This window comes from Stigmatopora argus, chromosome 14 (assembly GCF_051989625.1).
Source record: "Stigmatopora argus isolate UIUO_Sarg chromosome 14, RoL_Sarg_1.0, whole genome shotgun sequence".
Taxonomy (NCBI): Eukaryota; Metazoa; Chordata; class Actinopteri; order Syngnathiformes; family Syngnathidae; genus Stigmatopora; species Stigmatopora argus.
In genome coordinates, this window is record NC_135400.1 from 9,023,106 (window position 1) to 9,037,211 (window position 14,106).

General features: G+C 35.2%; 2 protein-coding genes across 4 annotated transcripts; both read left to right on the forward strand.

Moving 5' to 3' along the window:
* Positions 1-626: 626 nt before the first annotated feature.
* trappc5 (trafficking protein particle complex subunit 5) lies at positions 627-2,274 on the forward strand. Of its 2 annotated transcripts, none has more exons than XM_077618350.1 (3): positions 627-714; positions 1,098-1,398; positions 1,660-2,274. In XM_077618350.1, exons 2-3 carry the CDS (start codon positions 1,129-1,131, stop codon positions 1,954-1,956), a joined length of 567 nt encoding a protein of 188 aa, XP_077474476.1. In that variant the 5' UTR covers positions 627-714; positions 1,098-1,128; the 3' UTR covers positions 1,957-2,274. The 2 variants fall into 2 exon arrangements, with proteins under 2 accessions (XP_077474476.1, XP_077474477.1); XM_077618351.1 differs by having other exon boundaries at positions 712-810.
* An 802-nt stretch (positions 2,275-3,076) lies between these two features.
* LOC144088712 (mucolipin-1-like) lies at positions 3,077-12,484 on the forward strand. Of its 2 annotated transcripts, XM_077619319.1 has the most exons (13): positions 3,077-3,270; positions 3,997-4,229; positions 4,607-4,768; positions 4,993-5,149; positions 5,449-5,530; positions 5,631-5,727; positions 5,809-5,908; positions 6,011-6,117; positions 7,317-7,466; positions 7,547-7,648; positions 7,744-7,866; positions 9,582-9,788; positions 9,891-12,484. In XM_077619319.1, the coding sequence occupies exons 1-13, from the start codon at positions 3,234-3,236 to the stop codon at positions 10,023-10,025; spliced, it is 1,692 nt and encodes a 563-aa protein (XP_077475445.1). In that variant the 5' UTR covers positions 3,077-3,233; the 3' UTR covers positions 10,026-12,484. The 2 variants fall into 2 exon arrangements, with proteins under 2 accessions (XP_077475445.1, XP_077475446.1); XM_077619320.1 differs by lacking the exon at positions 9,582-9,788 and having other exon boundaries at positions 10,292-12,484.
* The last annotated feature ends 1,622 nt before the right edge of the window (positions 12,485-14,106 follow it).

Genomic DNA, 14,106 nt, shown 5'->3' on the forward strand with positions numbered 1-14,106 from the left:
TGCTCCATCAGGAGGCTTTAAACAAGCCTTTAGCGGACCCTAGCGGCAAATAACGAATATCAGAGCTTTTATCGTCTTTAAATGATTTAATTAGAATAAATGAATGTCTTTGATTATAATGAATAGGTCAAGGTACGTAAAATTCAAAATGTTTTCTTATATATATATATATATATATATATATATATATATATATATATATATATATATATATATATATATATATATATATATATATATATATATTCTTTAATTTTGTGAACCAATAAGTAATATTTTTGCTGACACGTTATATAGATAACATTGATATATTATTCGTAAATAATAATTTAATAATTGATGAATAATGTATTAATTATTAACATTATTCCTATTATTATTATCATCATTATCATCATCTTCATTATTATTATCATTATCATCATTATTGTTATTATAGTATTATAGTTGTTATCATTATTATTACTACTGGATTATTACTACCACCCTCAGTTTAAATCTTGTCATCATCTTCATTATTATTATCATTATCATCATTATTGTTATTATAGTATTATAGTTGTTATCATTATTATTACTACTGGATTATTACTACCACCCTCAGTTTAAATCTTGATCTGTAGGCGGCGGTATAGTTTTTATCACCGTCTGAGTGCGGAAATGTCACAAGACGTGAGAGACAAAGAAGAGCTAAAAACGGCCACCGATAATACGGTCAGTTTGGGTTTTAAAATAATCCATGTTATCATTACCGTATTAATTTGTAATGACTGAAGAAAATAATGGGCATTTGTGCTTTCACTCCTGGCGGTAAAATAAGATTGTGTATTCTTCTGTAGAAAACGAAAGCTAGCTTGATATTGCTATCCAGCTTGTAGCGTTCTGCGGAAAATGCAACAAAACAGTATAGAAAATATAGTACATTTACTATTCTGTAAAATCTAAATATTGCTGAAGTGTCACGAATAGTTTGCACTGTCAAAGGATCTCCTGATTATGTGATGTGCTGATTTATGTCATACAGTAAAGCATGAAAATGTGGTTCACTTAATATTTTGTTGTTGATGTCCTCATCGATTGTCTCCTCTCTTTCCCAGGTACTAACATTGCTTGGCTCTAATCCTGAAAATGGACACCAGGTTCACTCGAGGGAAATCCACCATATTGGAGCGCCCCTTGACGAGACCTAAGACTGAAGTCAGCTTGAGTGCGTTTGCATTGCTGTTCTCAGAGATGGTCCAGTACTGTCAGAGCCGGGTGTACTCTGTTTCGGAGCTGCAGACCCGCCTGGCTGACATGGGGCAGAGTGTAGGAGCTGGCCTGCTGGATGTGCTTGTGTTGAGGGAGAAAAATGGCAAGAGGGAGACAAAAGTGCTCAACATGTTGCTCTTTATTAAGGTTTGTACTGTCAAGGATCTACAAAAAAAGCTAAAAAAATGTTTAGTTTTTAGTATATTTCACTTGTAACGGATTTACTTTTGCATAGGTACAGGACTAAAAACAGTGCATTCGCCTACAGTAGTCTTATCACCCAGTCATGTGTACTTCTGAAGTAGACAAAGCACAAGCACCTTTGCATGCTTCACTTCATTGGTGGCTTTTTTCCCAGATGTCCATTTTTATATGTTGAAAATATTCTACTTACTCTTTCCACTGTAGGTAAATGTATGGAAGTCTCTATTTGGGAAGGAGGCAGACAAACTGGAGCAGGCCAATGATGATGACAAGACTTACTACATCATCGAAAAGGAGCCCCTCATTAATGCTTATATCTCTGTGCCCAAAGAGAATAGTAGCTTAAATTGCGCTGCCTTTACTGCAGGCATTGTGGAGGCTATCCTAACACACAGTGGCTTCCCCGCCAAGGTTACAGCCCACTGGCACAAAGGCACCACACTCATGATCAAGTTTAATGAGTCAGTCATTGCCCGGGACAAGGCTTTAGATGGCAGATAAAGACACTTGAAGAAATTGAGGAATGTTGTTGGTTTTCATCACTGCAGGACAAGTACATAAAAAATATATATGTTTAATTTTGTCCAATCTTGGAGTTGCTATTGCATTTTGGAGAAGCCTCAAGATTAAGTTCTTATTTACTTGTGATACTTGTGATTGGGCTTGTTTTCCTGTGAGCAAAGTACCGAAGTATGCGGGCATGGATTTGTTCATACCTTTAGATCTTAAATCTAAAGCAATGGTGTCAAACCTGCGACCCTGTGTAAGTTACATGTATCAACTCCAATGTTTTTCATTAAAATAAAACCCTAACTACAATGTGGTCCATGACAACGATGAGTTTGAGACCGGATGCAGCAATTTATATTGACAACCATGTGAATACAGCTTCTGAGGACCATAACATCCACTTCCAGTTTGTTCAGTTCTAAAAGTGCGTGTTCACAATGTCCTGTTTTACCTCATGAATTAACACTTTTGGGAGATTAAGATGTACTGCACTATAGGCATCTTAGTTGCTTGTTTTGATATTGTATTCTTGTCTTTGTATCATAAATCAGGTTTTGCAATTAAGGTGCTTATTTTTTATTAATTTGATGTCTCTCACTATTTTTAGATGATCATCTCACTCATGATTGGTGATTATAATTCTAAATCACACAATGGTGGAATATTAAGCAACATATAAACTTAACCACTACCTAAACCAACTCTCAGCATCTCCGCTCTATGAAAATACAAATTGTACATAAATAGCATTTTGATTGGGGGTCATGTGAAATGTATCACGAAAAAAAATATGTTATGGGTCAACAGATCAACAGAATAATAATTAACTGCAAAGTTATGTTAATGTTCAGTTTTAAAGCAACACTGATTCATCCAAGCCAATAAGGTTTAACAATGGTATTGAACCATGTTGAAGTGTTATATTTGCAAAGTATCAACTAATTCATAAGCAACTGCCTCTGTTTATTGTTTGGACATTTTCATAAAAGTAAAAATGCTAAAGGGTGAAATTATTTTCCTTTGTTCATGAAGAAATGAATGTTTACATCACGTCACTGCGTTTGACAGCAGTCACATGATGAAGTCACGTGACATCCAGGAAGGTAGGTTGTTTTTCCTGCTCGACTTGTCCTGACACTGCGACGCAAAGCTGCTGATTTTTATTTATTTATAATTTAAATCGACAGTAATGAACATGTTTGCTGCCCCGGCGAAGATGCAGAGGTAATATTCAGCCTTTTGTCTCGTGTGACCGTCCGAACATCCCTATGGCATCACCGGGATGCATTCAGGAGGTTTCCACAGGTTTGTTGAAAATATAATGACTGTTTTGTTGACATCTGTGATTTCTGATCTTAGATCAGAATTCACCTATTTATGTCTTGCAATTTATTCTCTAATATAAAGCGAGATGTATTTTGAGATGATATATAATTTGTTAAATACAGCAAAAATCAAACGCACTGGGCTTGGACTGACTGCATGTATGTATTATAAACTTACCAATAAGCAGGAGCATACAACATTCAAAGAAGCTTAACTGGCTGACAGAGACATAATAACAACATAACAAAGGAATCCGCACATTAGACCAAAACAGCATCCTTCATAATTTGTCTATTTAGAACTTTGCCGTTTGTCAATATATTGTATTTATTAAATTGTGTCATGTAAGCATATTTTAAAAAAACATGTCAGTGAATGGTCTGGTCTCATTGCCTGTGACATCTGTTAAGCAATCACAAAGTATTGCTGTGTATTTTCATTGAGGACAATTTAAATTATTCATCCAATCTGGTCGATTTGACCTTTTGAGCCAAGGGCATTTTACACTAGAGAAATCTTATGGCATGCTACTAAATAAAAATGCAGCTAAACGTATTAATACTCTAATCATGAGGATCTAATACCATTTGTTTAAATTGTTAAGGTTTTCTGCTGGTGATAATTCTATTTTATAAATTCAATTTCTTCTTGCCCAATGACAATTTTAAAAAAGCTGAATAAAATGGGTGTTGTTTTCTGCCTCAGAGAAGGACAAACTGCTTTCTTCCATGGGTCTCAGTTATGGGTCTCAAGACCATCTTGGAGTTGGATCTACAAGTTCTGAAATTCTCCAGCAACATGATGAAGAGGAAGAAGAGGCCCTGAGAAGGAAGCTTAAATATTTCTTCATGAGCCCATGTGACAAGTATAATGCAAAGGGACGCAAGCCATTCAAATTAGGCCTGCAGTTACTCAAAATCATCATTGTTACAGTGCAGGTAAAGCGAGCCTTTTGCCTCTTCTTTTTTTCATCATCTTTTATTATTGCTCAAAATCCTCCCTTCAAAACCTTGAAGTGACCACCTAATGATTTCTTGTATATGGTTTTAAACTGCAAGTAACAGTAAAGCCATGTCTTCCTATTGACATAATTGAAGAAGTGGGAATATTGGAAGAGCAATTTTAGTTTAAAAGCAAATCTATTATATTATATTGATCAATAAATTCAGTTCTTACAATAGCTACTGTGTAACAATACTCCCAACCATACATTATAATTGTGCAGTGTCTAAACCTATACATCACTGTACTTGTTTATTTTCTTTGTATTTACTTAGTTCAGTATATTACATTCCATGTCTTTCTTGCCTCTCAGTTGGTGCTGTTTGGGCTGAGCAATCAAATGGTTGTGACATTTAAAGAAGAAAATACGGTGGCTTTCAAACATCTATTCCTAAAGGACTACCAAGATGACACTCCTCAGGCTGTTCACACACAGAAAGAACTTCGCAGTCAAATCAACTTTGCTATTGAGCGGGTAGCATAGAGTCACTACAATGTTTTGTACAGCAATATATATATATATATATATATATATATATATATATATATATATATACATATATATATATATATATATATATATATATATATATATATATATATATATATATATATATATATATATATATATATATATATATATATATATATACATACTATATATATATGGTAATCATGCCATTTTCATTTATTTGTCAGTACCTAGCTCTTCCTCAAATCTCACTTGGACAATATGCCTACGTGCAAGGTGTTGGAGTCAATGGAAGTGCACTCTCACTCTGCCAGAGGTACTACAGGAGGGGCACCATCATCCCGGTCAATGACACTTTTGACATCGATCCTCATGTTGTCACTGGTAGGATCACCGTCTATATTATTTATATATACATACACACACATACAAGGGTTGCGGGGGTGCTGGAGCCTATCCAATTAGTCGTGGGCAATGAAAATGAAGTTTTGCTCAGCTCGATCAAAATCGATTGGACGTGTAGTGCCGTCATTGGCACCCAAATAAATTAAATATTAATATGGGTTTGCCAACCTACTGTAATGGCCCTCCACAGGAAACTGCAAGGCATGTACAATGTGGCCCCTGACCTAGATGAGTTTGACACCCCTGCTTTAGGGTTCCTTTCTGCTTTGTTTGTGCAGATTGCATTGGACTTGATCCGCCGACCCCCGGCTCTCTTCCTAAAAACCCTGACTACAATAACTTCACTCTCAATTTTTACAAGTGAGATCTTGACTTAAATGACTGATTTTATTCATCACAGATAAACATTGTTTCTAAGTGACACATATACTTATCAATGGTGTATTTTTTTTATCTCCAGACTGATCAATGTAACAGTTGACTTCCAACTTAAAGCTATCAACATTCAGACCATCATAAACAATGAGATACCAAACTGCTACACCTTTGCTATCACGGTGATCTTTTGATCTTTAAAGTGAAGTAAAGAAAGTGCTATTATGTGATGGAAGCTTTTTTTTGTGTGTTATTACTACTAGATCCTAATGGACAACAGAGCTCACAGTGGCAAAATAAAGATCAGTTTACAAAATCAGGCTTTTATAAAGGAATGTAAGGACCCAAATGTGTCCGGCCATGGTAAGTACTTGCAGGTATAGTGCAGGAAATTAATTATAACTTAATTTGTCTTGCTTAAACTCAAATCTGCTGTTAACACTTTTATTTCTCTAAACCCAACAGCGGACAACTATGCCCGAGAGTTCTTTGACGTGTTGGTTGCACTCGTTTGTTTGCTGTCTCTGTTGCTGTGTGGACGTTCCATCCTCAAAGGTGTCCTTCTGCAACACGTAAGCAACTAAAACACAGATTTTACCAACTCTCTGTATTTTTTCCTCAACATATTTAGAGGACATTGTTATAGTAAAAAGGCATGGAAAAACAACATGGTAATAACGTATTGGTGATAAATGAACAGAGTACAATTTTATATCAGAAAAATAAATACAATTGCAATTATTATTTTTAACATCGTAATCAATAAATGATGATGTGCCCTGCAATTTTTTCCTGTTTGGTAAAAAATTGAAAGTACAAGGATAGTAGGTTGTTTGGTTGTTCACCAAAATAATTAAATTTAGCACGCAAGTGTAAAAGTGCTGTTTTGTTTGTGACCAATCGATGGCGTTGTTGCATACCGTACCAGGTGTAAAACATTGGCCAAAAGATAAGAATTTTGTCTTAACATTAAGTCTTTAGAATTGGACCAAAGAGGTTGTAATGAAAGTCATGAGAAAATTAACCCGTCCTTAGAGAATGCAGCAATTGCAATATTCTCAAAACGAAGAAATGTATGAATGATAGCCCAATGGGCAGAAGCTGTGTAAGACAACACCAGTGGTGTTTGTTTCCTGTGTGAAGAAACACCTTCTTACAACATTCAAACAGCTCAAGGACACTCTTGAGGTCAAAGGCATCATTGTCCAAGTATTCAGTCAAGAGTCGATATCTTCATGGAACTAAATGAAGATTAAATCATTCATTCCAGACTTCTCAATTTACGTACTGCACTGTGTATTCTGTGCGTATATTCTAGCCGCCAAATCATTTTCAAGACAAATGCATTTGGTTTCTAGGTGTTTGCTGTTTGTTCAATGTGAGAGAGTTTTTCCCTTTTTTTTAAAGCAAGATAAAAATGACGAAAGAAATTATTGTCAAGACTTTCAAAAATAGATTAGGACAATTTCAAGGTCCACAATGTCTCTTAATGGTTTAACTATCAAAATAGATGACAATATAGCTGCTAATCAATTAGTTATTAGGGGTAACAGCCATTGACAGCACCACGACGTCCAATATTTATCCTGAGTCAAAATAGATTTGTCTAGCATCGTCACTGGCAGGCAAATGTGTTTATATAGGGTCACCAGTATAAAGACCCACTGAAGGAAATACAAATTACAATATATTAACCATAACTAAAATGTAGTCCATAACTTATATACAGTCTATTTTTATTTTAAACAAACACACAAAACATCTTTTTTAGGAATACGCACAGTTTTTCCAGACCAGACTTGGTCGTGCTGTGAACTGGGGTGACAGAATGGAGTTCATCAACGGTTGGTATATTCTGCTCATCGTCAGCGACATGTTTACCATCATTGGCAGCATTATCAAGATTGGAATTGAATCCAAGGTAATGTAAGAAGAAGACCATCTGCTTTTGGTTAACTTGATTAATAGTCATAAGTGAATTATGCATTCATTTTGCTGCAGAATTTTTCATCATATGACGCGTGTGCAATCCTGCTGGGAACGTCCACTCTGCTGGTGTGGGTGGGAGTCATTCGCTATTTCAGCTTCTTTCAGAAATACAATGTAAAACACGTTCACACTTAAAATAAGGAATTTTCTATTCACTTTTGCTTTTGACACTCTAAAATAAATGACATTTTTTTGTATTTGTTACTCAGATCTTGATTGTGACCCTCAGAGCTGCCTTTCCTAATGTTATTCGCTTCAGTTGCTGCGCGGCTGCCATATATTTGGGATACTGCTTCTGTGGATGGATTGTCCTGGGGCCATACCATTCAAAGGTAGCCTACCCGTGACCATTTTTTTGTCTTTAATGTTTGTCACAATAAAAAAAAATATATATATATATATATATATATATATATATATATATATATATATATATATATATATTATATATATATATATATATTTATATATATATATATATATTTATATATATATTTATATATATATATATATTTATATATATATATATTTATATATATATATATTTATATATATATATATATATATATATATATATATATATATATATATATTAACTCTATCAATACTTAATAACATATACAATATCAATTTGAATACTACACAACTAAAGCTCATTAGCTCATTACCATTACTATGAAAATTAGTGTAAATTTAAAAAAGTTCCCCACTGACTTCATATTTGCGGTTGCCTCTGATAATGTGAATAAAACAAGCGTTATTAAAAAAAAGACATGATTAGTTATCTTAATTAATAGTCATGGGAAAGTCTGCTTGTTTTTGTCTGCCTTTCTCTTCCCAAAAGACCTAAACTTGCAAAATAGAATAGATAAATAGAATATATATATATATATATATATATATATATATATATATATATATATATATATATATATATATATATATATATATATATATATATAGCCTATTCTATTTTGCAAGTTTAGGTCTAGGTTCCATTAAAACAACAAATATTTTTTGCTGGGCTTGGTTACTTTCCTTACACTTAAATATTAAAAAGCAAAACATCAATGATTTAATTTCACAAGACCACATTGTTGCTTCCATTTTCCATTAGAGCGGTGTTAAGCCTTTGAAACCATATGCTGATGCTTATACCTATTCTAATATTAAATATCATTAACAAAATGATGGATAACTATTTTGGAAATTTGACATCAAGGATGATGACAAGTTATAGTCTAAAGGAGTTTGTTAACCAAACAATGCTTGCAATATCACAACCTTTTTATCTACTAGACAGGAGAGTTTGAATTTTCTTTTAAAAAAACAGCAAGAATCATATGAGTTTATGCAAATGATTTGCTTTTTCGGACCACATGACATATTTATGAAATATTGAATCTGGTCATCAAGTTATCTTTTGGCACAGAGGGGTAGTTTTCTTGTTCTCCCAGTGCCTGCGTTGGTTTATCTTTGGATACTCTATTTTTCACCCACATTCATAAAAGACGATGAGTCAAGATTTTCTATTGATGTGAATTTGAAAAATTGGCTAATGATTGTCTATTTCTTTGCTGCGATTGTCTGGTGACCAATCCAAGGTGTTTTTCCATCCTGTCATTTAAAGCCAGCCGAGATACTCTCCTGTTACCAATAAGCCCAATAGACAATTGGTACGTAGGTGGATATTTGGTTACCAACGTTTAAGCTTCAGTTTGCAGGTGTCAGAGGGAAAGGCAACACCTTTATCATGTGCTTTTGTTTTTTAATGTATTGCATTAACAAGTGGGAAAGCAAGAAATCTTCTCCAAATGAGACAAGTCGTATCTTGCTAGGCATAAGTGAGCCCCAAAAAATATTTTTCTGCCTTAAGTCAGTATGAAGCCACATATGATGTCTTTTAGCTGATATCAGCTAACCATATCTGTCTGACCAATTCATTTCCTAATTTCTTGATTTTATACTGTCTGTAATAAGCAGAAGTGGTTGAATTAATGCGAGTGTGTGTTTCTTCCTTTGCATGAACTTCCCTACACATAATCAGTTTCACTCCCTGCCCATGGTGTCAGAGTGCCTTTTTTCTCTGATCAATGGGGATGACATGTTTGTCACGTTTGCTGAGATGGAGCAGACGAGCACACTGGTGTGGATCTTCAGTCAGGTCTACCTTTATACCTTCATTTCCCTCTTCATCTATATGGTGCTGTCTCTCTTCATCGCACTCATCACGGGAGCCTACGACACCATTATGGTACAGTCAGTCAATTGCCTAAGCATGAAGAGCAGAATGTGACGTGACATTATAGTTTAAAGACGAGACCCAGTGTTTTTTTTTCTTTCTAATATTCACCAGGCTCAAACACAGGAGCAGGTGCGCGTCACAGATCTTCACGCATTTATCGCTGAGTGCACGGACACACCTAGCTCTGGGAAGTTCCGTGGTCCTGAGGGGTCCACATGCTCGTTTTTCTGCTGTTGTGACTGGTAAACAGAAGGTGGCGTAGACTGGAGAGCTAACACAGGGGTGTCGAACACGCGAACCAAACTGAGTTTGACACCCCTGATCTAAGATATCGGTCGGTGCATGTCTAAATACCTGATTTTAATATGACTTGACATTTTTTGCAATCACTTTCCTTTCAATTTGAGCATTTACAATGATGTTCTCTTTGGGAAAAAATGCAAAACGTACCATTTTTTTTTAAACCACGCTCTCTCCTGATTGCAGCTGCACTCCTTTTTTGCATTTTGCAGAGTCCCAGCAGGGAGGATGATGATGTCTTTGCAGAGAGCTGACCGACCTTGAACCACTCTGTCCTCTGTCTCTCTATGTTTGAATATTTGCATTCGTAATCACGTTGTTACAGTAGCACTTTCCGCAAAGACTCAAGCCGAGATACCTGCTTGGGCCTTTGTTCTGTGTGAATAATTTATTGTTTTTATATAACATTCCTTGTGCCAGTAAACACAGCTATTTCTTAGATGTAGGGCAGGGCGATAGTACTTTTTTTAAGAGACAGTAGAAACAAAAGAGAGTGACAGCTCAAAACATGTTTAACTCTTTATAGGCAACCTATTGAACACATAATGGCGTCCCAGTCTAGATGTCTAGCGCTGTCAATAGTACATGAGTCTACTTTTTTTTTTTTACTCGCAGAAATAGTAACTTACAGAGCGCAAAAAATGTTCAACAACGTAATGTAGAAATGTAGTCTACATCTGTGTGGATCTAGTCTTAAATACCCTTTTTTCATCTCCTATTTGTGTTGTCACCTCCAAATACAAAGTTAATACATTTACAAACAATAATCAATCTAATGGCGGGTTACTAGATTCCCATTTAAATGAATAAAAATACTCAAATTAATTATTATTTTTTTAATAATCCACCTTTGAGTAAAAAAAAACAACAACAAAAAAATTCATAGCCCAGGTCTGCTTAGACAGTAAAGTAACAACTACTTACTGTTATTATTTACTGTCGTTTTAAAGTGTGGTGCCTTCTGTTGATTTCTCTTCTACATTTTCCTAACAGTAGACTGGTCCTAACAGCCCTACTGATTTGTGTATATAGTGTACCCTATGTAAAGTAAGCATGCACTACTTTTGTCTGCATTTGCAGTCAAGGCTGTTCCTTCACACTCTTGCTACCCCACACACTCTTTGTTCTTGTCCTCCCTTGGCTGGAAATATTTGATGGTTGCTTGTGAAAGGACTGGCCCTACTGCCAACCAATTTTTCATCAATATGTATGAACTGTAAAAAAAAAAAACAATGCGCACCAATGCACAGGGCAATGAAGCATTTTTTACTATTTGCTTTAAACCCGTTATATGGCACTCATTTAACCCCTTTGCTGTCATTGGAATTGCTAGATTTCGGATGCATTTTGATGGGGAAGCATATATGAAAAACTGAAAGACTTCCCTTCAGTTTAATTGAATTGAACGTCTATCGCTGTCAGTAGTAGGCGTTGAATGGAATACTTTTTTTAAAATCTTGTTTTGAATAACATTTTATGAACTGGTTTAATAAATAACAATACAATTGTTAAACAATAATAATATAATATACATTGTTAACAGATAATATATAAGCAAAGTCTTTTAAAAACACTGAAAGTATAGTGGCTTTGGTCTTAAAAAGGATCAACAGGGTGCAAGAAATGAGCAGTGTAATTTAGATTACGTTTTTAGTTGGATTACTTTGCCAAAGTCTAACACTTTAGGCCAGACATTTTTTTTATTTGAAATCTCAGAGTCCGGCAATGTCATGTTGAATTCATTTGATAAGGGGCAATTGCTCATTTATTGTATCTGGTGCAAGGGCATATGTACAAATCAGTACTTTTTAAAACCACTTAAAATGGAACAATTGCTAAGATGACTTAATGAAATGCTAATGTCATTCTAGTTTGGTGGGCCCTGTGTGAAGGTCACTGTTCAATGGATAAAAGTGGTCTCGACTTGAAAAGCAAAAGGGAATTTAATTAGTTTTCTTCTCACTTGATTCCATGTACCACTTCTGAGTTGTTCATATTTATGCACAACCATTTGCACTTTAGTATGATTTCCAGCTTCATAATACCTCGCATTAGAACTAAAGAGCGTACTGGGATGTATGGCATTGTTTGCAGTTTGAAATCCTCGGGCTCTGGCAAGATAATGATACTTGAATTTGCGGGTTAACAAAAGTGGTTTAAGTTGTGTGTTTGGCCTTAGTTTAAGACTATCTGTGTTAAACAATTTACTTGATATAATGTTATAATGATGAATATTCTTTGTAAAGATGCTGGCTCATGCACTGTGGGAAATTACATTGACTGCACTGAAAAGGTGTTGTAAAAAACATCCAGACAAGTCTCCTGGTATTAGGTTTTTGTTTGTACGTTAGTTGTTACCTACAGCAAACTTCTGCGAACAATTGAAAATAAAATCTTGCACTACATGCGTTTATATGATTCATTTTGTGAATATTCCGTAAATAACAATTCTCTTGCAAACAACTGTTCACTAGGTCTGTATGAAATGCTTCACCAGTTGCAAATTATAATAAAAATGATTGAAACATTAATTAAAGATTTGTTTTGTTTTTGTCAAAAAAAGGAACCACATATTCAAAATTTTAGTTTCTTTGTGAAGGTATTACTTTTAGTATTATAGGCTGACAGCACAAATATTCCTTCATTATCCAAGCCACTTATCCTCACAATGAGTGTGGGGGTGCTGGAGCCAGCCAGCCAAAATCAGAGCTTTATTTTTCTTTTCTTGTTAATGCCTCCACTAAAAGTAGTTGGAAAACAATCTTCAAAAGATTTTTTTCTGAAAAAAGTATGATTTATTTTTCACCTATGTCCTCCAGCTCTACTTCATATTGGCTGCAGAGTGTTTATTCAGTCATTGGTGGTGTGCACCATGGCGGTGTGTTTACTTTAACACATGGGTGTATCACATTTCATAGTTTGGGTTCTGTAATTACAGCTACCTCATGGTGCAATTGTACTCGGGAGGGGGAGCGCTTGTGTTTGTTTATGGAGAATCGGGCAATTATTTGTGGGATGCTGCCAGTTAGACCTTGGGAAATGAAAACAAAGGATGTGGTGTCTATTTGGAGACAAAGCTGCATTTTACGTGTGCTGAAATTTAGTCATCAATTATGATTTTTTTTTATAAAATATTTCTTCATACACTGATCTTGGAATCCTAACCAAGAGCTAAGGAGGATTTGTACATGTGCAGGTCTGCCTAAGAGGCTTAATAGGTGACAGGTATTTTTGGATGGGCTGTGATGCTGTCAGCTACCACTTGGTGGAGAAAGATGGGTCTTTCTGTAGCCAATAAGCATGAGAAATTATTTAATCTAAAATTAAAATCAAGAAATGGAAAAAAAATCAAACATTAATCCTTTAAAGGCCTGCCAGTGGCCGGATGAATTAATGAATCCCTTTTAAAACCTGAAAAAAAATACTAAATCTTCATCATTGCCTGCCCTGGTGCCCGTTGCTGGCTGGGATAGGCTCCAGCACCCCCCATGATCCTTGTGAGGATAAGCGGTAAAGAAAATGAATGAATGCCAATGACCCCAATAGCAAAAAAGTGATTTCAACTAGAGAAACTACCATTCTTCACAGTTAAAAAAAAGATTTTACATTTACCACTGACTGAGGAAACAATAATAAATCAATCAATAATAATAATAATTTTAATAAAAGCATACATATTCATGATGTTTACAAACATGACTGGTCTTAATACATTTGACATTTTTGTGCCACTACCATATCAAACAACCCTGAGGTTCTGCAGCAGCCAACAAAAATGTACATTTACCGATTGCTGAAGATGTGAATCAGCACTGGACGAGAATGAAAGAGCATGCACTAGAGCTACAGGCAATGTGCGAACACACACTCCTTTTAGTGCCGCCGACTCATATGACTGTTCACTATCCTCAGTACACGCATGCATTATTTACTCAAGGATGCTACTGGGAAAAACATGAAGCACTTAGAATAAGACAGGGAGGAACTGGACAACCTGCTCTGGACAGCCTCAATGTCTCTTAGGAGA

Coding starts and splice junctions, on each gene's coding strand:
- trappc5 (XM_077618350.1), top strand. CDS start 1,129: ATGGACACCAGGTTCACTCGAGGGAAATCCACCATATTGGAGCGCCCC. Junction 1,399..1,659: donor ACATGTTGCTCTTTATTAAG/GTTTGTACTGTC, acceptor TTTCCACTGTAG/GTAAATGTATGGAAGTCTCT.
- LOC144088712 (XM_077619319.1), top strand. CDS start 3,234: ATGGCATCACCGGGATGCATTCAGGAGGTTTCCACAG. Junction 4,230..4,606: donor TCATCATTGTTACAGTGCAG/GTAAAGCGAGCC, acceptor CTTGCCTCTCAG/TTGGTGCTGTTTGGGCTGAG. Junction 4,769..4,992: donor TCAACTTTGCTATTGAGCGG/GTAGCATAGAGT, acceptor TTTATTTGTCAG/TACCTAGCTCTTCCTCAAAT.